Source organism: Dasypus novemcinctus, chromosome 10 (genome assembly GCF_030445035.2).
Source record: "Dasypus novemcinctus isolate mDasNov1 chromosome 10, mDasNov1.1.hap2, whole genome shotgun sequence".
In the NCBI taxonomy this organism is placed as follows: Eukaryota; Metazoa; Chordata; class Mammalia; order Cingulata; family Dasypodidae; genus Dasypus; species Dasypus novemcinctus.
The window spans coordinates 43,938,809-43,962,836 of record NC_080682.1 but is presented as its reverse complement, the minus strand read 5'-3'; the positions used below and the strand labels follow the sequence as shown (position 1 = coordinate 43,962,836).

At 37.5% G+C, this 24,028-nt stretch overlaps 2 protein-coding genes across 3 annotated transcripts in view; one reads left to right on the top strand and one right to left on the bottom strand.

Moving 5' to 3' along the window:
- Positions 1 to 24,028, top strand: part of CSTPP1 (centriolar satellite-associated tubulin polyglutamylase complex regulator 1) — a 241,914-nt gene that overhangs the window by 119,944 nt on the left and 97,942 nt on the right. For both annotated transcript variants that reach the window (XM_004457928.5, XM_004457927.5), the window contains one exon: positions 3,768 to 3,898. In XM_004457928.5, the coding sequence (XP_004457985.1) occupies positions 3,768 to 3,898 (131 nt within the window). The remainder of the gene's footprint in view (positions 1 to 3,767; positions 3,899 to 24,028) is intronic.
- Positions 22,462 to 23,145, bottom strand: LOC101423132 (acyl-protein thioesterase 1-like). The gene is given in 3 exon segments (XM_071218057.1): positions 22,462 to 22,490; positions 22,493 to 22,629; positions 22,631 to 23,145. Coding segments are annotated over 3 exon segments (681 nt in total).

Genomic DNA, 24,028 nt, shown 5'->3' with positions numbered 1-24,028 from the left:
TATGTTTAGAAGGGTAGAAGTCAAATTCTATAAAATAATATCAGAAGATGGGGAGAATATTCGTAAGTTATGTAAAGTATGTTTTAGTCCTTATCTTTTTTTGGAGCATGATAAAGATAATGAGTAGTTTTAGATCTTTTCTTAAAAAAATTATAGATAAAAATGTAAAATTTTTAAGAGCAATACTTAAAAATTAGAAATTCTGTCATAGCATCCAAACTAATAGAGGTAGGGAAAGAATTTTTTAAAATTTTACTAATATAATGAAAGGCAGGAAAAGGGAAAAGATAAGAAGAATTAATAGGAAACACAAAATAAGATAGCAGAAATTAATTCAAATATATCAATAATTCACTTATAAAAAGATAGAAACTATAAGGTTGAATAGAAAACAAAATACAACTATATACTAATCACAAGAGACACAGCTAAAATAAAATGGCCCAGAAATGTTAAAATTAAAAGCATAGAACAAGCTATGCCAGGCAAATACTAATCAAAACATAGTTGGTATTATAATATTACAATATTAATATCACACCAAAGTCTCAGACTTTTAAAAAGCTTTAAAAAGGTAGACTTTCCTGTATGGAGCTGGCCCATGCGCAGTGCTGATGCGCTCAAGGAGTGCCGTGCCACGCAGGGGTGTCCCCTGCATAGGGGAACCCCACGCGCAAGGAGTGCACCCCGTTAGGAGAGCCACCCAGTGGGAAAGAAAGTGCAGCCTGCCCAGGAATGGTGCCCTCCATACGGAGAGCTGACACAACAAAAAGAAACACAGATTCCCGTGCCGCTGACAACAGAAGCGGGCAAAGAAGATACAGCAAATAGACACAGAGAACAGACAACGGGGTGGGGGATAAATAAATAACTCTTAAAAAAAAAAAAAAGGTAGACTTTCAATATTTCCAGTGTGGCTAGCTGAAAATATAAATGCTGATCCATTTTACCTGGTGTTACTTATCTATTTTTTTCTTATCTTTCTAAATCAACTACTGCAAACATTTATCAAGTATCTACTATGTGTTAGATAATGTATACACAGGTAAGTACAATGTAATTGCTAACTCTCAGAGAAACTTTCAGTGTAATAGGAGAAATAAATGCACTAACTTTAAAACAAGTCAGCAAATTATGAGTGCCATTAGAGGAAAATGAGTGAGATCTTTGATGGGAATTGGGGGAAAAGAGGGATCAGGAAGACTTCACGGAAGACATGGCATTTGATATTTGTCCCGAAAGACTGGATAGAATTTTAACAAATGGAGGTAGGAAAAAGATATTCCAAGTTAAAGGAAACAAGTAAAGCTTTGAACTTAGTGCAGTGTTACAAATTTTCACTTTTTTGTTACAGCCATTTTAGAATTTTCAGTAATTATATTAGGACCATCTATTATCTTTTTAGGTTAGGTGATTATGATCTCCATATTGACCAATTGTCACCTTAATAAACTTTTTTTTATCTAATTGTTTTTATTTGTAATTACATGTGTATTATATTGGTATGGATGATCTAAAGGCCCTTGTCTAAATACAAATATAAATTTTAACTTCTTCAATATGATATGCCCCTACTCTGTTAAAAAGTAAAATTCTTATATTGTAAATTCTTTTTTAATCCATACAATGCTATTCAACCAGATTCTTTAGTGCATAAATTATTCCCTAGTTTAAAAAAATAGATATTTTTTAAAAGCTACACTAAGGATATAATTTCACTATTATTAGTTCCTTTACAGCCAAGACCGTGACATAGACACCAGCATTTTTCCCTTAGGGTATGAAGGACAATTTGGGACTAATTCTTTGCTGGATAACTTCATAAATTTGGGCTGAAATATTATCATTTCAGACTTCATTTGCTGGAAATGTAGCCTACCTCATTTACCTGTAACAGGTCATTTGCTTTATTTTTCATTTTCCTTTGCTCAAGACAACAGCACTGCCACATACTGCATGGTTAGTTTAACACTTTGATTGCTTTTTAAAAACCCCTCTTCTAACCTATTCTTTGCCAGATGTTCTCATACTTATTCATACTTGTTTTTGAACTAGATTTCTAAGCTAATTTTCCATGAGGTAAGAAGGGTATGTGATTTGTGTTTCATACAGTATTGCTAATATTAACAGGAAGAAGCTAATTTTATCCTATATGATAACATTCTATGTTAATGACAGGTTAGACACATCCCCCTTGAAATTGGTCTCGGAGAAGGGGTCTCCTGAAATTATTTTCTGTTCAATTCATCGACGCTGATTTTTTTTCCCTTTAAATGGTAAACAAATGAAAACTGGCATTTGGAGTTACCATCATTCCCTCCATTACTACCATCATTCTCTCCATTACTTCCATCTTCATTTTTTATTTTTCCTGCCTCAAGTTTATTTGTACAAATAGCACAGGAGGACCCCAGCCCCATGCAGATGACAGCACAGTCCTTCCATCCTCTCACATGGCAGATGGAAGGTTGTACTCAGGAGCCTTTGTGAGGGCCTGGACACCTTTGGGAGCCTGACCCAGCGTGGTAACCTGAGTGGGAGCTGGAGCCTGTGCCTAGGTTTGATCCTTGTTTGAATTTTGGTCAGGAGAGTCTGAGACCCTTGGCGATGCGGACATGAGCACACTTCCTGAGCGTAGAGTGGGCTATGTAAGCAAGTTGATTGAGCTTGCAGCTGTTGCTCTTTGGGATCTTGGGCTTGACCTCCTTGGGCTTTACAAGGGCCTTGATGACCTCTGCATGTGCACTCATGGCCTTAGCATTGTTGGCCTGCAGCTTCTTCAGGTCCTTCTTATGCTTCTTGGCAAAGGGCGTGTTCCTCAAAAACTTGGGGTCTAGCCCCTTAAAACATTCATATCTTTGTGATCAGGGCTTCTTGATGCCATTTCTGTGCCATTTTTGAGACGGGTTGTGTGTGGCGTGGTTCTTGGACTTGGCCATGTCTGTAGCCTTGCTGGCAGCTCCTGGAGCACCTGGGACCAGAAGAGCCATCATCAGTGTAATGTCCAGTTTAATTCCAGGTTCTACACCCTTTATGTCTTTGGCAGAAGAACCTAAAAGGCAATTAAGTGTGTGTGTGTATACACACACATATATATATTTCAATTTCAAGGCCCAGCTTAAACAGTGATTCACTTGGGCTCTGGGGCTCTGCTTCATGCTTAGGGGCCTCTTTCTAATTCTTGCTCTTTTGCTATGAATACTTCTTATTTACCTTCTGTCATTAAACCTTTAATCTCCTTTGGCCCATGGGATTTCTCTTTGGTGTTACCCTCAGAGAGGTATATAACACCACCCTCAAACTGGAACAGACAACCCAGTTATGTCCCCATAAGCCAGATCTTTATTATGGCAGCTGCTATAGGTCAGGGAGAATAAGAAACAGTATCTTTAAGAAAATCTAATTCCAAATGAGGTAGAGAGAGAAGCATTCTCCAAGAAGAGATGAGTGCCGATGTCATCCAGTTAAAGACTGAATGATTTCCCTCTATATAAGATGCTCCAGTGACCAATTAAAGCTTTCTCAGTGCATGTATGTGGGAGGTGGGAAAGGAATTGCACTCTAAGAATTTTCAAAAAGCTTGTTATGTGTAGACACTTCCTCATAGAAAGACTTGGTCTAACCTACAGTTCAGAGTTTCGCTGGGGGAAAAAAAGATTTTTCCCCTTTTTGGCAGTGGTTCTCTCAGTTCTCAATGTTTTATTCTGAGTCTAGCCTTCTGTACCTATCCATCTAATGATGTGTTTTTTTTTCTTTTTCTTTTGCAGCTTTAACAGTGTATGTCAGGGAACTCACATTCTCTTTCGGGAATTCAGTTTCATCCAAGCCACTCCCCACAATAGGGCATCATTCTTACGGGCCTTCTGGAGATGCTTCCGAACTGTGGGGAAAAATGGCGGTAAGTCTTCCTAAATCCCTCCTCTCTTGCCTTTCTTCCTTTCTTCCTTTCTTTAAAGCTCATATCTTTCTTTTTTTCCTTTAAATACTACTTGAATGCATGTTATCCATGGCTCTTGGAATACCTTACTTTTGAGAAGGTATCTGTCTTGTGCCAAAATACTAACTACAACCACTGTTACCACCACCAACAGCATGGTGCTGCTCTGAGCACTTTATATATATAACTCATTTAATCCTCAACAGCTCTCTGTGGTAGATACTATAATCCCCATGTTATAACTAATGAAACTGAGGATCAGAGGAGTTAAGTAACTTGGCTGAGGCCAAATTCATAGCCAAGCAATTTGGCTCCAGAGACCTTGCTTTTGGCAGACATTAAAATACCTCGACTACCAAAAAAGAAAAACTGTCTGCCAAAAATTCTTTATCTGGCAAAACTGTTCTTTAAAAATGAAGAGTTTAAGGCATTCATGGATAGACAAAAACTGAGAAAGTTCATCACCAAAAGGTCTACCTTGCAAGAATTGCTAGAGGGAGTTCCTCAGATTGAAAGGAAAAGACAGGAGAGAGTGGCTTGAAGCAGTAAGAAGTGAAGATCTTCAGTAAGGTAAGTGGATAAATGCAAAACCCAATAGTACTGCATCCTCTGTATATAATTCTACTCATTTCCTGTAAGAGTTAGAATAGAATTTAATAAAAAACAATCATATTTCCTTTTAAAGGGACATGCAAATATAAAAAGTTAATATGTGACGAAAACAGCATGAAGAGGGGAAACAGGGATATGGGAGCAGAGAATGTGTATGCTATTGAAGTTAAGTTGCTATATTTTCAAGCTAGCAGGTTATAGACTTAGGTGGTAACCACAAATAAAGTATTTTTAAAATATGCAGAGACTTCTGAGGAAGATGACAGAGTCAGGGAGTGCTAGGACTTAGTCCTTCCATCAAATAATTATTAAACAGGCAGGAACTGTTTGAAACAATATTTTGAAGGCCAGAAGAGCACTGTACAGCATCCAGGGAAGAGCAGAATGAAGAGGCTGTTAAAATTATGATAAAAAAACTGTAAATTGCTCCCAGTTAGTGGCTACCGGTACCCATCCCCCATTCTTGCAGCAGGCTGCCACAGGTCCAGTTCCTGGCTAGTGAATGATGACAGAAAGGGATATTAAAGAACTTCCTCAAGAACAGGGTGGGCACAGCCAATCATTGATCACGACTATTGATTAGCAAATTCGGATACTTGGGTCACAATTGCAGCCATTGTTTTAAACCCATCCCAGACAAAAGTGGTGGCATCCATTGTTTGAACCCTCCCTGGACAGGGCGGAGGCAGTGGAGATTTAAAGATGCAGTACCTCCTCAGGGCTATCGGGGAAAGTTAGCTGAAGGACTGCATTTGCTGGGCAGATCAGGAAAGCTCAGTTTTAGGGAGTCATCGGAGAAGTTTTAGGTGCCCTTCCTGATCCCCTCCGCAGGGCACTTTGGAGCCAGTCTGTGCCGTGTTCATGGGTCCCTGGCCCTGTTTTGGCTGGGAAAGACCAAATTGGGAAAACCTCCCAGGGGTGACCCTCCTCCCAGAATTTGCCCTCCAGGTAAAGGCAGTGTGAGACAATGAAAGGAGTATAGAAAACTATAGAGGCAGACAGTTTGGGACAAACTTCATATACCTGGGAGAAGGAGGTTTATCCCCTGGGAAACAAGGGACAACCAAACTCTTAAAAACAGAGGAGGCAGCAGACTTGGCCCAGTGGTTAGGGTGTCCATCTACCACATGGGAGGTTCGTGGTTCAAACCCTGGGCCTCCTTGACCAGTGTGGAGACAGCCCATGCGCAGTGCTGATGCACGCAAGGAGTGCCCTGCCATGCAGGAGTGTCCCCCGCGTAGGGGAGCCCCATGTGCAAGGAGTGTGCCCTGTAAGGAGAGCCGCCCAGCGCGAAAGAAAGTGCAGCCTGCCCAGGAATGGTGCCACACACACGGAGAGCTGACAAAACAAGATGACACAACAAAAAGAAACACAGATTCCCGTGCTGCTGACAACAACAGAAGCAGACAAAGAAGAAGATGCAGCAAATAGACACAGAGAACAGACAACCAGGGTGGAGGGGGAAGGGCAGAGAAATAAATAAATAAATCTTTAAAAAGCAACAACAACAACAACAAAAAAAAACAGAGGAAGTCCAAGACAACTAATAAGCAAAAGCCCAGGACAAGAGAGGGGCCCAGTAAGACAGTGAAAACCCTGCCAGTGCATTTGCCTAGGATAGAATCAGGCCTGTATAAAACTCCTAGAAGAAAATGTAGAAAAGCATTTTCAGGACCCTTTGTTTAGACCATGGTTTCTTAGACATTACATGAAAAGCAGGGGCAAAACATAGAAAAATAGATAAATGGGACTTCATCAAAATTAGAAATTTTTGTGCATCAAAGGACTTCATCATTAAAGTAAAAAGACAACTTACAGATTGGGAGAAAATATTTGGAAACCACATACCTGATAAGGGTTTAATATTCAGAATTTATAGAGAAATCCTACAACATAATCGTAAAACGACAATGCAATTTAAAAAATGGGCAAAACACTTGACTAGATATTTCTCTGAAGAAGATATACAAATAGCCAAAAAGCACATCATTAGCCACTAGGGAAATGCAAATCAAAACCACAATGAGATACCACTTCATACCCACTGGAATGGCTACTATTAAAAAAAAACACACACAGAAAATTACAAGTATTATTAAGGATGTGGAGAAAGAGAAACACTTATTCATTATTGGTAAATTTAAAATGATACAACCACTATGGAAAACAGTTTAGGTGTTCTTTAGAAAGTTAAATACAGAATTACCATGACTTGGCAGTCCTACTTGAAAAGAATTGGAAGCAGAGACTCAAATACTTGCATGCCAAAATTCATAGCTGCATTATTCACAATTGCCAAAAGATGGAAGCAACTTGAATGTAATTAACCACCACTGAATTATATATCTGAATCTGAATGGAACTAAAGGAGAAATTTTTAGGTTGTATATGTTACTGAAATAATTTTTTTTTAATCCAAGGGATATGTTCTTATTCCTACCTTCCTATTATATATTTTTCCAAATAGGTAATGAATACCTTTAAGACAGTTCTGTAGTAACCCTGACAAAGTAGAGGAAGACCTAACCTATTTCCTCATTCAGCCAACAAATATTTCTGGTAGGTTTACCAAGTGCCAGGTACATTGCCTGCTTTCATTGTGCTTTCAAGATCCCCAATCCTGCTCCATTCCATGCTACAAATATAACTACTGAATATTTTTCACTAAAACTCCTTCAACCCAGAATCTTGTTAGAGCTTATCAACTATCCTAAGAAATAGGTAAAGTAGGTATTAGTGTGCCTATTTTTTAAATTTACAAGTAATGAAATTGTATAAGTTGCAGAAGGATTGCGTAGTAGGTTAGGAGCAAAGCTGGAAATAGATTCCAGAGTTACTAATGTGCTACTGTGCTTTTCCTACTATTTCTACTTGAGTCACTGCTTCTGTGACATGTAGCCCTAGAGATCATCTATCTCAATTACACTGTTGTATAAGAAGTACTCAGTGTACTGAAAATAGCATCATTTCCTTTACAGAATATATGCACAGAAACCAATATGGACTCAATTTTAAGCAAACTAACTTAGAAAAACCATTCCATCGTCTCTACATAAACAAAACTGGGAGATGTGAGTATAGGTGAATTCTGTACTATTTCTTCAGAACTTGTCCTTTCCCAGTCCCTTAATCAGTTCACAAATATTTATTGGATACTCATTATGTTGAAGAATGATGCATTCAGCTCAAGCTAAACTCTGCTTTCTGTGACATAGCATGTGGAGATGTCTATAGAAAATAGTCTTTGGAATTCCTAATTCTTTTCCTGATTTAGAAGTGTGGCCTCTTCAAGAATTTATTTACTATCACAAGGGATCCATATAGCATTTGGATTCTAAGCAGATGTGCATTTCTTTATCTTTCTTATAACAGCTGCTAGTGATTCTTCCAGCTGCTAAGAGGAAGCAGCTCCAACTTCTTCCTGCTTTCTCCTGTACCATAAAAAGTCCTAGATTTTATGCTAGGTATTTATTGTTATGCTTATTAATTAGATAGCCTCTGCCTTCCTAAAGACTAAAGATAACATTCGAGTCTAGGTAAGGCTAAAATCTTTGGTCAGGTAGTTTTAATATATTTTCAGCCCCTTCCAGGAAACTTCAGAACATCTTTCAGTCCCAGAATGTGTCAGTCCCCAACTTTAAATTCAGAATGAATGAAAACTCTCAGAGGCAAGTTCCAAAGGAAAGGATTTATTAAGCCCCATTTTTCCAATTAGAGTGCCAAGTACCAGATTCTTACTCAGTGGCTGTTACTTTTGTTCTCCTGTAGATAAGTTCCTTAGAACATCAAGTACATATTTTAGCATTATCAAGAGAAAACTGACTCCTCTAGGAGGTAGCAAAAGAACAGAGTTCCAGCATAATATATCTGAAAATGAAGCCATCTGTAGAAAACTAAGGATGTGGTCTTTTCTGGAAAGAAACATTTTATCCCAGTTTTTATCAGGTATAGGGAAGCAATGTTATTTCTGCATGATTGAGTACTGAATGAGGCTAAGTCTCCTACGTCTGAATTTCGATAACCTCATGAAGACTATAGTGAACTTCTTGCTATCTAGGCAACTTTAGACTCTTGGAAATAAAAAGATCTATTCAAATGTGATACCTTTAAAATTCTTCTCACTTTGATATTTCTTTCCATGTTAAATGATTAACCTGAATTTTCTAAGTCTAGCAAAGGCTGAAATTCTCTTGACGTAAATCTTCACTTCTGTGTAGTATAAGCTCAAAAGAGCTTTCATCCACAGTTCTTTTCCAATTGGAATTTAATTTTAGATTTCATATTTTTTACCAATTATTTATATATGTATATGTGTACATATGTATATATGTATGTGAATATATATATTTTTCGTATATATGTAATTTCATTAAAAAATGATAGGTACTTCCTCTTCTACCCATGTTAAGTACCTGCTCTGGAATTGCCCTCCTGCCATAGACAAATAGAAAATCAGACAAAGTGTCTGAAATAACTGTTTCAGACATTGGGCAACAAGAAGTGTGGGACTGTGGTCCCCCGGAAAGGCAGTTTCCAAGCCACAGATAGGGCGGGAGATCCCAAAGGAGCAGTCTCATTAAGGTGAGGAGGCAGAGACTGGCATTGGGGGAGGCTGAGGTGGCTAGAATTTGCAGAACAGAGCACCAGAGAGGAAAAAGTTGTTCCGTGAGCTCTAGAGAGCTGCACGGGGTGTGCTCAAGTCTTTGGCTAAATACTGATCTGCCATGTATGGATTAGAAAAAGAACCACCAGAAAACATTAGGTCAAACATCTCCTGGAGTACTCACAGGGCTGGGGATGTATTGTTCACACTTCCATATGCCAGAGTAGAAAGACCTCAGAATCCGTGGGACGTTGCCTAGAGTCCTCTGCAGGGTCTAAATTAGACTTAAAAATAAGGGTTGCTCTGGACCTGCCTTAACAAAGCTTAAAGGCAAAAAAAGATTGAACTTATCTGTAAGTACCTTAACTGTGTATCAGAACAAAAGTCAATGTTCTTTAAAGGAATTGTATCATGTCATCACTTCTGGGTGTGTGTGTTTGTTGACTGATTTTTTTCCTGGTTGTAGGTCATAATTTCCTGCTTCTTTGAATGTCTGGTCATCTTTAATTGGATGCAAGAGATTGTGAATTTTACTTTGTTGAGTGCTGGATTTTCTCAAATTCCTTTTCTACTCTAAAGAGTTTTTGTTTGGGGTGATGAAAGATTTTTGGTCATGGATGGTGGTGATGGTAGCACAGCATGGGGGATGTAACTAACATCACTGAATTGTACACTTAAAAATGGTTAAAATGGCAAAAAAAATTTTTTGTTTATATTTCATGTCACCAAAATTAAATTAAATTTAAAAAGAAAGCCAATGCCAAAAGTCATAAAACCTGACTCTAGCATGTATTGTGTTTTAAATGGGTTCTCCATCAGACACTGTGTGAGGCTCTGGAAATACAAATGAGTAAATGACAATTCCTGCCCACAAGGAACTCAAGGTCCATGAGAAAAAATCTAGATATAAGATTTAATAGTAGTGTAAGGGAGGAAATGATCAATTCTTCCTGAAGGAGTTAGGGAATGCTACAAAGGAGCAAAGACAGGTAGGATATAAATCCTAGAGTAGTAGAAAGCTACCAAGCAAATAGGAGTACATTCTAAAAAAGATAAAACAAGATTTTTCTAAGTATGACATGAATCAACATGGTTTTTTGGGGAAAATTGTCAAATGTTCATTGTGATTGGTGATTAGCATGTAAGAAATATGTCTGCAGGAAATAATGCTGAATGCTTATGTGCCATGTTTTAATTTACTCCACACAACAAACTTATGAATTGGTATGATTATTATCTTGTTTCATACATGAAGAGGCTGAGAGTTAGAGAAGTTAAGTAACTTGCACATGGTTTATAAGTAGCACAACTCAGATTCAAACGTAATGCGTCACAAAATCCACGTTCTTGGCAACTCTGCTGGACTGCCTGGATGCATGCAAACCCAGATTACAAATGGCTTTGTGTGCTTTATCCAAAAGTCAGTGGAACCTTATCAGTTGTGTGTTATTTTCACATATCACACTGGCAAAACCATGGAAAATAGATCAGAAGGCAGATTAAGACTAAAGACAGAGACCATTTAAGAGACTATTACAATAGACCAGGAAGTGACCAGGGAGATGAAGGCTACTTAAAAGAGTTGGTTTGACAGGACTTGCTGATTAATGAAGTGTGGAGGAAAAAAGAGTCAAGAATGAATGCCAGAATCTAAATAGTGCCAATTTCATCTCTCTTCCACCCCCCCCTTTTAAATTTCTTTGACCTTTTATATTTTAAATTGAATTCACTATGGTTTCATCTTCATGGTCTAGGTATATTCATTCATTCAACAAACATTTATGTATCATTTGCTGCTGATAAAGTAGTAAGTGGAATAAACAGAAATTTCTGCCTTCACAGGAGTTTGCAGTCTGATAATTAGAGAACTGACAAAAATCCCTGCTTTCATGAAGTTCATATTCCAGGAAACAGGCAATTGAAATGGGTCTCTCTGGTTATATGATAAAAAACCTGTAACTTTTTCCTGAAATCTCTAATGTCATAATAGATATCATGATCTCAGGGGAAAATGCAAACAATTTAGGCTGAAATAAAGGATTTGGTTGGACTTCTCTGTAATTGCCTCAATTGCTTGACTAATTGGCATTCATGCTTACCACCAAAAGCCATTCTGTGAGGATTAACAGTGTTTACTCCAGGAGCAGGGCATCTGTCTTGTTTGAAATATTAAAAAGCATTTGTTACTTTTGTTAATTTTTTAAACAAACAAAAATCCTTCCATGTAATCTCTTCTGTTTTTGCCTTCAGCCAATAATCTTCACCTGCTCCAACCTCTGATTTACCTCTCATTTTCTTCCAGAAACCTGATGTAATGGAAATGAACAACTTCTTCAACCCTAAATTCCTGTTTCCTATCTCCCGTTTTATTTATTTCTTCTCATTTACTCATTTTTCCTTACTTTTCCATTTTTACTTCCTTCTTCAAAATGTCTTCCTCAGGGAAGAAAATTGGCAATCAGTGTCCCCTCAAAAATTTCTGACCTCTTTGCTGTCAGTAATTTCATTCTTGCCCACTTTCCCCCTTTTTCTATTTTCATTATTTGGGGCTGTCACACATGTCACACAAGCATTCTCGGAATGCTTTTGTCACCGCCTCCTCTTCCACTCAACCCTCCTCACTTTCTCCATACAAGATAACACCATTAGATGACTAACCTTTCTTCATTCTTCAAGTCTTAAGTTTTAAAGTTGGCTCTTTAAAGAGGGGTCCTTTCTTTGACTCCCTTCCTCATCCCTCCATTATTCTTTTTCAAATCATCCTTTCATTTTTAGTCATTTCATTTGTTACAGTTTCTAACTATATTAAGTATTTAATTGAACAATGTCCATCTCCCTTATAGATTGTAAGCTTTGTGAGGGCAGGAAACTTAATTTGCTGATAACTGTATCCTTAGCACCTAACATAGATGAGTGATTAATTTTTTATTTAACATGAAGGCTCACCATTTTGCAGTCATGATGCAGAGGGTAGATTCTTGAATGGATTAAATTATTATCTTATTTTTTAGAGGGTATTGTTGGTTTTGAAAATCTGCTTTCCACTAACTTTTCTACATTGTGTAGAAACCTTAATTTAAATAACAGCTACCATTTATTGACCACTTACTATATGCCAGGTGCTAAACTACCTGTTCAAAGTGCCCCCACTAAAAGCAGGAGCATTAAAGCCATGCTATATTAAATAATACTTAATTGAAATAATATTCAGTACCTACTGGTGCTTCCAAAACCTGGGTTAGATTATGATCATTATCAGTATGCAAACTTTAAACATTGGTGAAGGTCTGACTAGTAGTACCTCCTGTCCTTCTTTTGTAGTATGGATCCCATTGTGAAAGGAACAAAATAAAACAAAATTAGTTAATTTAGGCTAAGAAACTTAAAATAGAGTCGAAGAGCTGTGCATACAGAAAGGCCATTGCACCACCCCCAAAACCCTGAAACTGCCTCTTATAAGCAAAACCTAAGCAACTAACAAAACCATTCCCTCTTTTTAAAAAACAAAACCTTTTCCTAAGATCCTTGCCCTATCCTTTAATTTCTTTTTCTTTTAAAAACCTTTGACAGACCCAACTTGGGACAAAATTTAGGTTGCTACCTGAATCTGTGCCCTCCAAATTACAGTTCTAAGACCCCCAAAAATGTTTTTGTTGCTTTGCAGCTCAGTTTGTTATTTCTCAGTTGAATACTACTTTTATTCTATAGAAGGGATCACAAACTAGTGGTCTGCCGGCTGCTTTTGCAGTGCCTGCAGATGTTTCTTTGCCTTGCAGTGTTAATTGTTTTGTTTGTTTTTGTTTTTAATTAGATGCCAACATTTTGAAATTGGGAGATTTCACATAAAAGTCTCTATTCCAATTTCACATGAAGAACAGAAAGTTGACCCAACACCATGCCTACATTCCTGCAGGGAGACGGTTCGCTAGGGCTGAGGTGCAGCTGCTCCCTTTAGACCCGGCATGTGGCCCCAGATTTACCACTGGCCCCAGCTGCTCTGCTTCACCTGCTTACATTTCCTGCCTGGCCCCTGTAAGCATTTGAGTTTGCTACCATTGCTAGAGCTTCTTGGTCCATTTATATTCACTCAAAGGGTAGAATTACACTCTTAATTCATAATATGGTAGTCAGGACTTTATTCCTCAACTAGATCCTCTTTGCTTTTCTCCCTGTTATCACAGTGTCTCATAAAATTTTAGTTGGAAGAGACCTTAGAAATCATCTCATCTTGAAACTATTAATAGGTCTGGTTTTGAAACTTCTTCCCTGCCCCCAACAGTGGAATTTTCTTTCAAATGAAATCTTATGCAGAACTCAATAAAATACATAAATCATATACATAAAGGAGATAAAAGTATTATTTAATTAGCATAAGTTTATTTGATAGGGTCTAATTGATTAGATTTAGTTACAAAACAAATACTGAAAATGATGCAATTACAATGCATAAAAATGTGAAATTTGAATTATGGATGATAGGTACAATTTTATATTGGTTTCAGAATCCATTTTATTTCAGTGTTTGGTCTTAAGATAAAAGCATGTAAGAAAATTGTGATTCACACAGGTAAGTAGCAGCAAATAGTAAGTAATAGATTTGTCTGACTTCCAATCTAGTTTTTTTTTAGTTATACTGATATAATGTTCAGGAAAGGGGTGAAGTGATAGTAAATTTCTGTGTCAAAGCTAATATACCTGGCATCTGCTCACATTCTTAGTGATGAGTGATCACTTTGGAGAAATCAATGAATGATTTTCTCAGCTACTTTAAAATATTTATTGTTTGGAGAAAAATTAATATATCTTATAATATATAAGTTGTTCTATGTTGTTATTTTTTAAAAATAAAGATGAGATACCTTAGCGGCCATCTTTTCATAGATTCAGAACAGAAAAATGAATTTTATTTTGCATGTTGAGTCCAAACTTTGTTTTCATTCCACTGACATTTTATCCACGGTTCTAAGTATCTTGCATTATCAAATTGAGCTATTAAATTAATTTAAAATGTCATCAGATTTCCAAGTTGGTAAGCCTGTATTTAATGTATTTAGTTTAAGATAGAAATAATATTTTATTTTGTTTTATTATTGACTATCATTTTGGAACCCCACCTTATGTTAATCAGCAAAATTTAGTATAAAAGAATAAATTCTGGTGCCACTACCAATATCTCTGCAAATAGTTCTCAATGGGCTACAATTTAAAGACCTCATCCTGATAAAATTGTCAGTTTGTATCAATTTATAGAACATTATTCAATAAGGTTTTGAAAAATCCTTGCTCATTTTTAACTGCTAGTGCTTGTCTACATAGTATCTGACATTTTAGCCAGGTCTTTTATAGGATCTACCATGCCTTAAATTTTTTCGCCATTGCTTTTCTAGTCACAGTACAAATATGACTACATTTTTACCACCTTGATATTGTGTTAATGCATAAAGACATATTAATAATTATCAAGTGTTTTATAAAGTAATATATCTGTCTTGTATTTACTTCCATAACCACATAATGCATCAATAAATAAAAGGAGAGCTTGGTATCATCTGCCCCCTCACCCAGTTGAATTTAAAGGTTTTATGTAAACTCAGCCTTTATGCCAATATAGTCCTGAATTAAAAAGAAAAGAACAACGACCGGGACAATAAACAGTTTCCTAATGAGTAACACATTTAGAAGTTCAACTCTGTAGAGAGAGATTAGAGAAGTCCATAAATGAGTTAACCTGGTAGCGCAGGTTGCTATCTCTATATATTAACATTTACTGTGCAACATATTTAATGTGCATGCTGCTTTGCTTATTGATTTTAAATAAAGATACGTTTTACTAAGAATAAAATTATATATTTATAGACCTTTACAAGTGCATCTGCAAAATTCTAGACTTTTGTGGAACATCATTTGAAAACTACTGACCTATTTCAACCCCTCCCCATTGTACGGATATAAAATTGGGATCCAAAGTCTTCCAGCCAGTTCATGGTAGAACCAAGACTAAATTTAGGTCCTCTGATTCTCACACCAGTGCTCTGGCCATTACCATGCTTTATTGATGAGTGACCAAATGTATTTTATGAACATGTAGTTTTCTAGACCAAAATTTAATCCAAGTAGTTAAAGTATATGATTGTATTGCAATTGTCTGTGATTTTATGTAATCTTGCATTGTTTTACTGACGAGAAAAGGTAGCTACAAGTTCTTTAATTTTTAAGTTCTATTTTACCTGTCTTCAGGAGGAAAAAATTAAGTTATTCCACCTTACTTACATTTAAAAATCATAATTCTTATTACTGAGGGAAGTATAACACTTTATTGCATATTTCATGCTTTGAAGGACATAATCTGATTTTGGAAGTTCTTAAAACAACAAGGTTTTTTTTTAATAGCAATGCTGAAGTGAGATTTTAATAGGGGACGTTATTAAATCCGTTCTCTAAATTAGATCTACCAGAACATCAGTCGAATGATACCTCTAGACTTCCAGAATTTCTTGCTCCCATGGTTCTGTTTGAAACAAAAGTAAATGACTCAGTTAAAGTTTATACACTACTAATCAAAATAGAACCACCTTAGCCTTAAAATGTCAATTTAATAAACCATACTTAAATTTGGTTGTTTTTGTGGGTTTTAAGCTGGAAGTACATAAAAGCAAGTGTAAATAGTGTTGAAAATTTAATCTTTTCCAGTCTTATTTTGCTTGGCATAACCTGCTTGTCTTTCCCACTGCCACCACCTGACCCTAATTTAGCACCCTAATTAAATACCTTGGAGAGGTGGTAAGAAAATACAGATTCCATGATCCCATCTCAGGCCTACACAGTCTGCAGGGAACAGCCTGGGAATCAGTTTTTTTTTTACCGAGTCTTAACATTTCAAGTGATTCTTAAGTTTGGGGAAGCAATTGGTAACTTTTTGTTTTCTTTGGTTCAATCCTTCTCTACCTTAGTGGTGTCAACCCTGGCAGCATAGTAGGATCATTTAGGGAGCTTTTAAAAAATACTGGTACCCTGGCCCCACCCCAGACCAATTTCTTCAGAATTTCTTGGCCAGGGGCCCAGGAATCGTATTTTAAAAGCTCTGCTGGTCATTCTCTTGCACACTGAAGCTTAAGAACTCCTACAAGACCTTTGATAAATGTAACTCTCTCAAGTACAGATCTGTGCTCATCTCCCCTGCTTAGACCGTCAGTGGTTCTTTGTTGCCTACTAATAAAATATGAATTGCACTTTACATTTTAGGCTACTTGTGATCTAACGCCAGTCTTTCCAACCTCCACTTGCCCATTGCTTATATTCGCACCACACAGACATTCACTTTCCCCAAACACTTCTTATGCTTTTTTCCTTGCACTCCTTTGTGTTTGGTTTTCCCTCTGTGAGCTTTCTCCCATGCCTGCATGCCTGTCTCTCCCATTCTTGCCCATCCTCAGGGTGACCCAGCTCAAGTAATACATCTTTTTTTTAAAAGTCTTTTTGATTCTTACTCTTCCTCTCCTTGTCTTCTTCCACCTCCATTAAAAAATGAACTTTCTTATGGCACTTATTCTGTCATACTCTCTTTCCGAAGTTATTGGGCAGGGGTAAGAATAAATCAGTTTTAATCATTCTGTCCTACCTCCCCTTCTGGATTTATAAATTTGTAATATCAAGCATCTGTTTACCTTTGTGCGAGGCATTAAAAAGAAGAATTTTAGAGTCAAAGTGGCCCTAGATTCAGGTGGCCTTTTTACTGTGTGACTGCAGTCCACTTGCTTTTTTCAAGCTTTAGTTTTCTCATTGATAAAATGGAGAGTATGATGCCAACTACTAAAGTTTTGTGAAAACTAAATAAAATTACAGACTAAAGCACTTAGTAATCCTGGCATGTAGTAACTGTACTTGTAGTGACAACTGCTTTTGTAATTATGATAATTATCATTGTTGGCTCCCTTGAGGGCAGAGTATGAATACTTTATCTTTGAATCCCTATTCAGTGCCTTGCATGCTGTAGGTGTTCATTGGGTTAATAATCAATGATGGGTTACTAAATTAATAAATAATGGGTGATTGAATGAGCCATGCTTATTTGTAGTCCTTCTCCAATCAGTCTTGGAAGAATCTATCTTGGAAGAAGCAATTCAATCTATCTTGGAAAAAGCAATTCAAAATTCAATTAATGTCAGATATGGGCAGGAAGTGAGATTTCTAGAAACCTTAGAACTATATTTAAACTTTAAAACTTTAAAAACAATATTAAAAAGGCTAGAACTCCAGTTTAATCATATGACAGCTGCTCTCTCTCTGTTGCCAGGAAATACGGAAAATTCAAGAGCTATTTGTTGTTTGTTTGTTCATCTTGTGATAAACAGGCTATGACTTGGGGAGAGCACACACTTCCCCTGCAGGGTTTGGGAAATTGCATGTAGTAGCAGTGAGGAAGAAATTTCCCACTTCGTGGCAGAGGTTCTTGCAGCAACTTAGCTAAATCCATTTGCAGTTTTGCTGCATTATTTACTTAAAGGGACTGGGTATGGCTGGTCTGAGATTCCTCCTGGGAAGTCACTTCAAGAATCTCCTTAATTTCCTCACCCTTCATCTTTGTTTTCTGGCTTTAGTGCAAGGGTGCAGGCAGTCACACCCAGCTGGCTGCTGTTCCCAGGACACTGAATTCTTTGAAGCCAGTTTGTTGCAGCCAAGGATCCCTGCCCTTTTCTTTGGGGGAAAGTTCTGGAAATTCTCATCTGGTGTTGAGATTGATGAGACGGCACGTAGTTGATTCCAAGCCATTTTTGTAGATACACAGGATCAAAAAGGACCTTTAGAGCTTACATGGACATTTCTCAAAAATCCAAATGATGGATTCTATATGAACAACTTACACAAAGAAGACTCTGCCATCACCACCATCCATTAGGACTAAGAGGCTGTACGGGTGAGATGAAACTGATACAGGAAAGTACTTATCACCACCTATGTCACTTGCAAGAGGATTATTAAGATGTTTTACCAAATTGAAAACTCAGAAAAAATATGTAAAAAAATACAGGATTAATGGGTAGTCCATTAACTAACAAAAATGTTTACCAGGTGACCAAATTTTCTCACTTTCTCTATACTTATCCAGGATCTAGCTTGCATTAGGTATTGGATAATTTTTTAAATAGATGAATAAAGCAATTTCACCATGTTATAATCACAGTGGGTATGATAACAAAAGAATTGATAGTCTGAAAAATATATAGTGCTAGTATTTAAAACCTTATTTGTTATACTAATTGCCAACAATTCCTTCGAAGCACATCTCTACTTTTAAAATAAAATTAAATTCAGAAAGCAATGATGAACAAGTAAGTGATGAAATTCTAGGTAGATGCTGAAATTTGACACTTGTTCTTGCAAGTTGTAGAACAGCATGATAGTTTAATACCATTTATATAAAATTGTTTATCTTTATGTCTGTATATGTTTGTATGCATCCAAAAATACTGAAAAAGAAATTTATCAAAATGTTATTAATGGTTTTCTCTTAGTTCTGGCATTTTACTTTTTTCTTTGCACTTTTCTATATTGTTTGCATTTTTTTATAAGAAGCATGTAACATTTTTATAATATAAGAAAAATAAAGCTATTTTTATTTTGACTAAAAGCAAGTTTTTTGTTTGGGCATATTCCATGTGCCCAAAGTGGTACTAGGAATTAAAAGATATAGAAAAGAAGTCTGTGGTTTGGCCATCAAGGTGCTTACAATCTAGTTGGGAAGACAACTAAGGGATGGTAAAGTGTGGCGTGTAATCAAGTGTCAGAATGTAGGGTTTAAAGCTGTGCTGCAGGACATCAGAAAAGAGGGAGGTCATGTGGGAGCGTTCATGGAAGAGAGGAGCCTCAGCTTGGGTAAAGATGGGCAGAACTTGAATAGGAGGGAAGGAAGAAGGCATTTTAAACAGGAACATGTGCACTAAGGTGATAATGTGGCATTTGGAAAGAGTGAAGAAATCAGCTGTATCTAGAGTAATAAGCAAATATGATTTGTGTTAGAAAAATTTGCTTTATTGCCAAGTTTCTTCTGTAAAGAGATTTTATTTTGATATATTGCAAGCTATATTTTACTATGCTTGAGAGCATTTTAAAAAGCAAATCCTAGAAAAATTAATATTATTTTGAGTATTGATACTAAAGTGATAGAGAAACTATGGTTTCTCTGAAAATTTTTGTAATTTCAGCATTGTGAGAATGGAAGATTTCAGTCCAGGTTCTCTGTAATCCTGTCATCCATGTCCACAGACTTGTTTTCAAGTCAGCCAGTGACTTTTTGTTGTTGTTGTTGTTGTTTAAATATTTATTTATTTCTACACCCCACCCCCACTCCCTCATTGTCTCCTCTCTGTGTCCATTTGCTGTGAGTTCTGCTGTGTCTGCTTGTATTCTCATCAGGTGGCACTGGGGATCTGTGTCTCTTTTTGTTGCGTCATCTTGCTGCATCAGCTCTCCATGTGTATGGCACCACTCCTGAGCTGGCTGCAGTTTCGCACAGGGCAGCTCTCCTTACGCAGGGGCAACTCTTTGCGCGGGGGGGCACCCTTACGCGGGGGCATCCATGTGTGGGCTGGCACTCCTTGCACACAACAGTACTGCACGTGGGCCAGTCACCACATGAGCCAGGAGGCCCTGGGTATCGAATCCTTGAATCTCCTATATGGTAGGTGGTCTGTTGAGCCACATCCATTTCCCTAGTGGCTTTTCGTATAGTACTTTTGTTTTTTTGAACCCAGGACCTTGTACATGAAAAACAGGGGCTCAGTCACTGAGCGTAAACTGCTCCTCTGTATAGTACTTTTAATTTGTGGTTAATATGTTCATACAGCTTTCTTCCTCTATTAAAAAAATCTGAAAGCAAGAGGGGTGACCACCCCCCAAAAAAAAGCTTGTTAAAAAAATGAAATTAATCAAGATTGAGACTTTTTAAACAATGGAGTGAGGGTTCACTTTCAGTAGTTACCTGCTTAACATGACTACATTAAGCTTATAGTGTAAACCCTAAATACTATAGTCATGTAAACTACACTTACACAAAGAAGTCTTCCTGAGAATCCTATGTTTGGTATTTTAAATACAAAATGTCAACCATAAAGCTTTCCTTTTTTAATTCATTTATATTAAATGCTTTCAATGTTCAAAGTATTGTGCTAGGTGACATAAGGTATGGATAGAATTATAAACTATGGTCCTGCTCTCCTTTATCCATTTATTCATTCAATCAACAATATTTATTGAGTATGTCCTTGGTGCCAGTTATTGTTCTAGGTGCTGGTACTAAAAGAATAAGGGGGAAGCAGATGTTGCTCAAGTGATAGAGTTTCAGCCTACCGTGTTCGATCCCTGGGTCCTCCTGGTGAAAAAAGAAGAGAAAGTGCCTGTGTGGCGAACCAGTGCCCCCACAAGTGCCCACATGGTGAGCCAGTGCCTACGCAAGTGAGTCATGCAGCAAGATGATGACGCATCAAAAGAGAGACAAAGGGAGAGTCAAGGTGAAGCACAGCAGAAACCAGGAACTGAGGTGGCACAATTGACAGGGTACCTCTCTCCACGTTAGAGATCCCTAGGATCGAATCCCAGTGAATCTAGAGGAGAGAAAATGAGAAGACAACATAGACAGCAAACAAAATGACAGGGCAAGGGGAGGGGAAGGAGGGGAAATAAATAAATAAATCTTCTGAAAAATAATAATAATAAAAGAATAAGGAAAATATAGCTCTGTTTTTAAGGAGCTCCCTGCTGAGCTGAAGAGAAAGTAGACATAAACAGTACAGACCCACGGTAGAAAGTGTCAAATCAAAGACATGTGCTTACTTGCCCGCTCTGTAGAATATGCTAAAATTATAATTAAGGGAGGGGAGATACAAAGCCAGAAGAACAAAGAGAACAAGATGACAGGAAATGAAATTATAACTTTCAACCATATTTTTGAAGGTAGCAAGCCAATGGATGACTAGGAACTGATTTAATAGAGAACACTGAATACTAAATACTTGCGGGAAGCAGACTTGGCCCAGTAGTTAGGGCATCTGCCTACCACATGGGAGGTCCGCGGTTCAAACCCTCCTTGACCCGTGTGGAGCTGGCGCATGCACAGTGCTGATGCGTGCAAGGAGTGCCGCGCCACGCAGGGGTGTCCTCCACATAGGGGAGCCGCACACGCAAGGAGTGCACCCCATAAGGAGAGCCGCCCAGCGCAAAAGAAAGTGCAGCCTGCCCAGGAATGGTGCCTCACACATGGAGAGCTGACGCGCAAGATGACGCAACAAAAACGAGACACAGATTCCCATGCCGTTGACAACAACAGAAGCAGACAAAGAAGAACACGCAGCAAATAGACACAGAGACCAGACAACTGGGGTGGGGGGGAAGGGGAGAGAAATAAATTAAATATTAAAAAAAAGTAAATAAATAAATACTTGCAAAAGGGAGGGTTGAAAACAGGAGAATTAGTGAAAATTATATAAATAGCAGTTAGATATCCAGATTCTCTCCCCCATCTCAAGCATTGAGGTCACTACCCCTCTCCCAGAAGAAGATTCGAGAAACTAACTTGATTCAGGAATACCAGGCACAAAACAGAGGTGAGATTTCCTAGGGAAAACAAGGAGATTTAATGTTAGTTTTGAATGTTGATACTCCCAGTCCAGCTCCTTGTCCTTGCTTATCTCTTAAAATGCTGGTGACCAAATGGATACCAGTCTAGAGTATTTTCTGGAGCAACTGAAGCAGCCCCAGAGAAAGTCCCTAAAAATTTGATATTTAGGAATTCCACAATGAAACAACTAGGTCTTTATCCATTCACTCTACTATGAAACTCAATGTCAAGATGCTCCATTACTTCACAAAATCAATTTTTTAGTACCTAACTCTAAATATGAATGGATAGGCAAGCATCACCAGACATTTGGGGGAAGTCTCTTAATGTGATAAAAGACGAAACAAAACAAACAGAGTAGTGAAGAGGTAACCTCAGAAGAAACAGTGACAAAACAGGGAGCAGAACAAAACTTTTTTTTTTCTGATTGCAATATTTTCTGAATTACATTTGAGATAAAGAAGCTAGCTGCTTCACCTATTTTAATACCAGTTATACTCTTGGATCATATACAAATATAGAAACTTAAAAGAACATACATTTCCCATGAGGAGACATTCTTTAGTCTGTATCATTGGTAGTGTTTGTAAAACATTCTAACACTGCAAACAATAAGTTTCAGGATTGGGCATGTTTAAAGGTTTCTACTCTACTACAATATGCTGGTGTACTTCTACACAAGGCCTCTTAGTGATGTCAATCAACTGATGGTAGGATTTTATCATGAATTGCTTGATATCCATCATTTCCTGGTGACACGAACTGTACATCATGCCCTTTCTGAAGGTTACACTGGCTGGATTAACCAATGTTTTTAGCCTTTCAGCTGTAGGAGAACCAAACATTAGGGGAACTAAAGGGTCAATCTCCATGGCACTGGAGAATAGAAATATCTTTATTAGTGCTACTGACAGGACCCTGTGCAAATGAATCCTGAAGTGGAAGCCAGCAACTGAGTGCAATGACACCTGCCAGTTTCTGCTGTGTGGTAAGAGCAGTGTATAAAGATAAAGCTCTTCCCTGAGAAAATCCTCCCAAAATAATCCTGTTATAAGGAATTCCATTTTTCACCTCTTGGTCTATCAAAGTTTTGACATTTTCTTCTGCTTGCTTGATTTCAGGTTCGTCCTCCTTCAAATCATGCAAAAGCCCAATAATATCAAACCAAGAAGGCATACTCATGTTCATGTTTAATTTAACAGACCTAATTGGCACATGCAGGCAGATATATTTGATATGTGAACTTCTGATACCTATAAAGGCTTCTACCCATCCATGCCCTGTATCTCCCAGTCTGTGAAGAAAAATAACCACTGCAGTGGCCTTGTGGGAAGCGGGCATGATGGTGGGAAGTGGGGCTGACAAGCTGTTGCGGCACATGCACAGCTCAGTGGCCAGGCGTGGGAAATGGATGGTGAGATGTGGCGGGCGCTTCTCACGCCTTTGACTAGCAAGCAACGAGCAGGAGTCCCAGCCCCAGAAGAAAACTTTTAAAAAGCTATCAATAATATCCTCAAGCAACAAAAGAGAAGACATTGGACTTATTAAATAAGAACAGCTGGTTACAAAAAAAGAATAGGAAAGAGTTCTTGAGAACTAAAAATATAACAGCAGGAAGAAAATATTCAATGGAAGGGCTGGAAGATAAAGTTGAAGAAATTGCCCAGAGGAGGCAAAGAAATAGAAAATAGGAGGAAAAATTAGAGGCCTAGTCCAGTAAGTGTAAGATTATAAAAAGGAATTCCAGAAAGAGAACAGAGGAATTAGAATGGCATCAGGCTTCTCAACAGCAATCCTGGAAACAATAGCTGAAACTCAAAAAGAAAATTCGGTGCTTTCAAAATTCTAAAGGAAAATTATTTCCAACCTAGAATTCTGTAACCAACCCAATAATTAATCAAATATGAGGTCAGAATAAAGGAATTTTCTTGGGCATGATCTTATAAATTTTAACTCCCATACAGTTTTTCTCACAAAATTACTGAAAAATGTGTTTAATTAAGAAAAAGGAAGTAAATCTAGGAAGATGAAATTATAGGATCTAGAAACAAGGAAATAGGAGACAGATAAAGAAGTTGTTAGGGTGATAATGAACAATAGACAAGAAGACAAGAGTTTGTTTAGGAGAGTTAGAAAGCAACCAAATCAGATTAAAGCAGCAGAACAGTAGACTCAAGGAGAAATGTCTACAGGAAAAAAGTATATAACAAAGAAAATGTAATAATAATATAATAATACATCTTGTGGCTTGGCAGTGAATAAT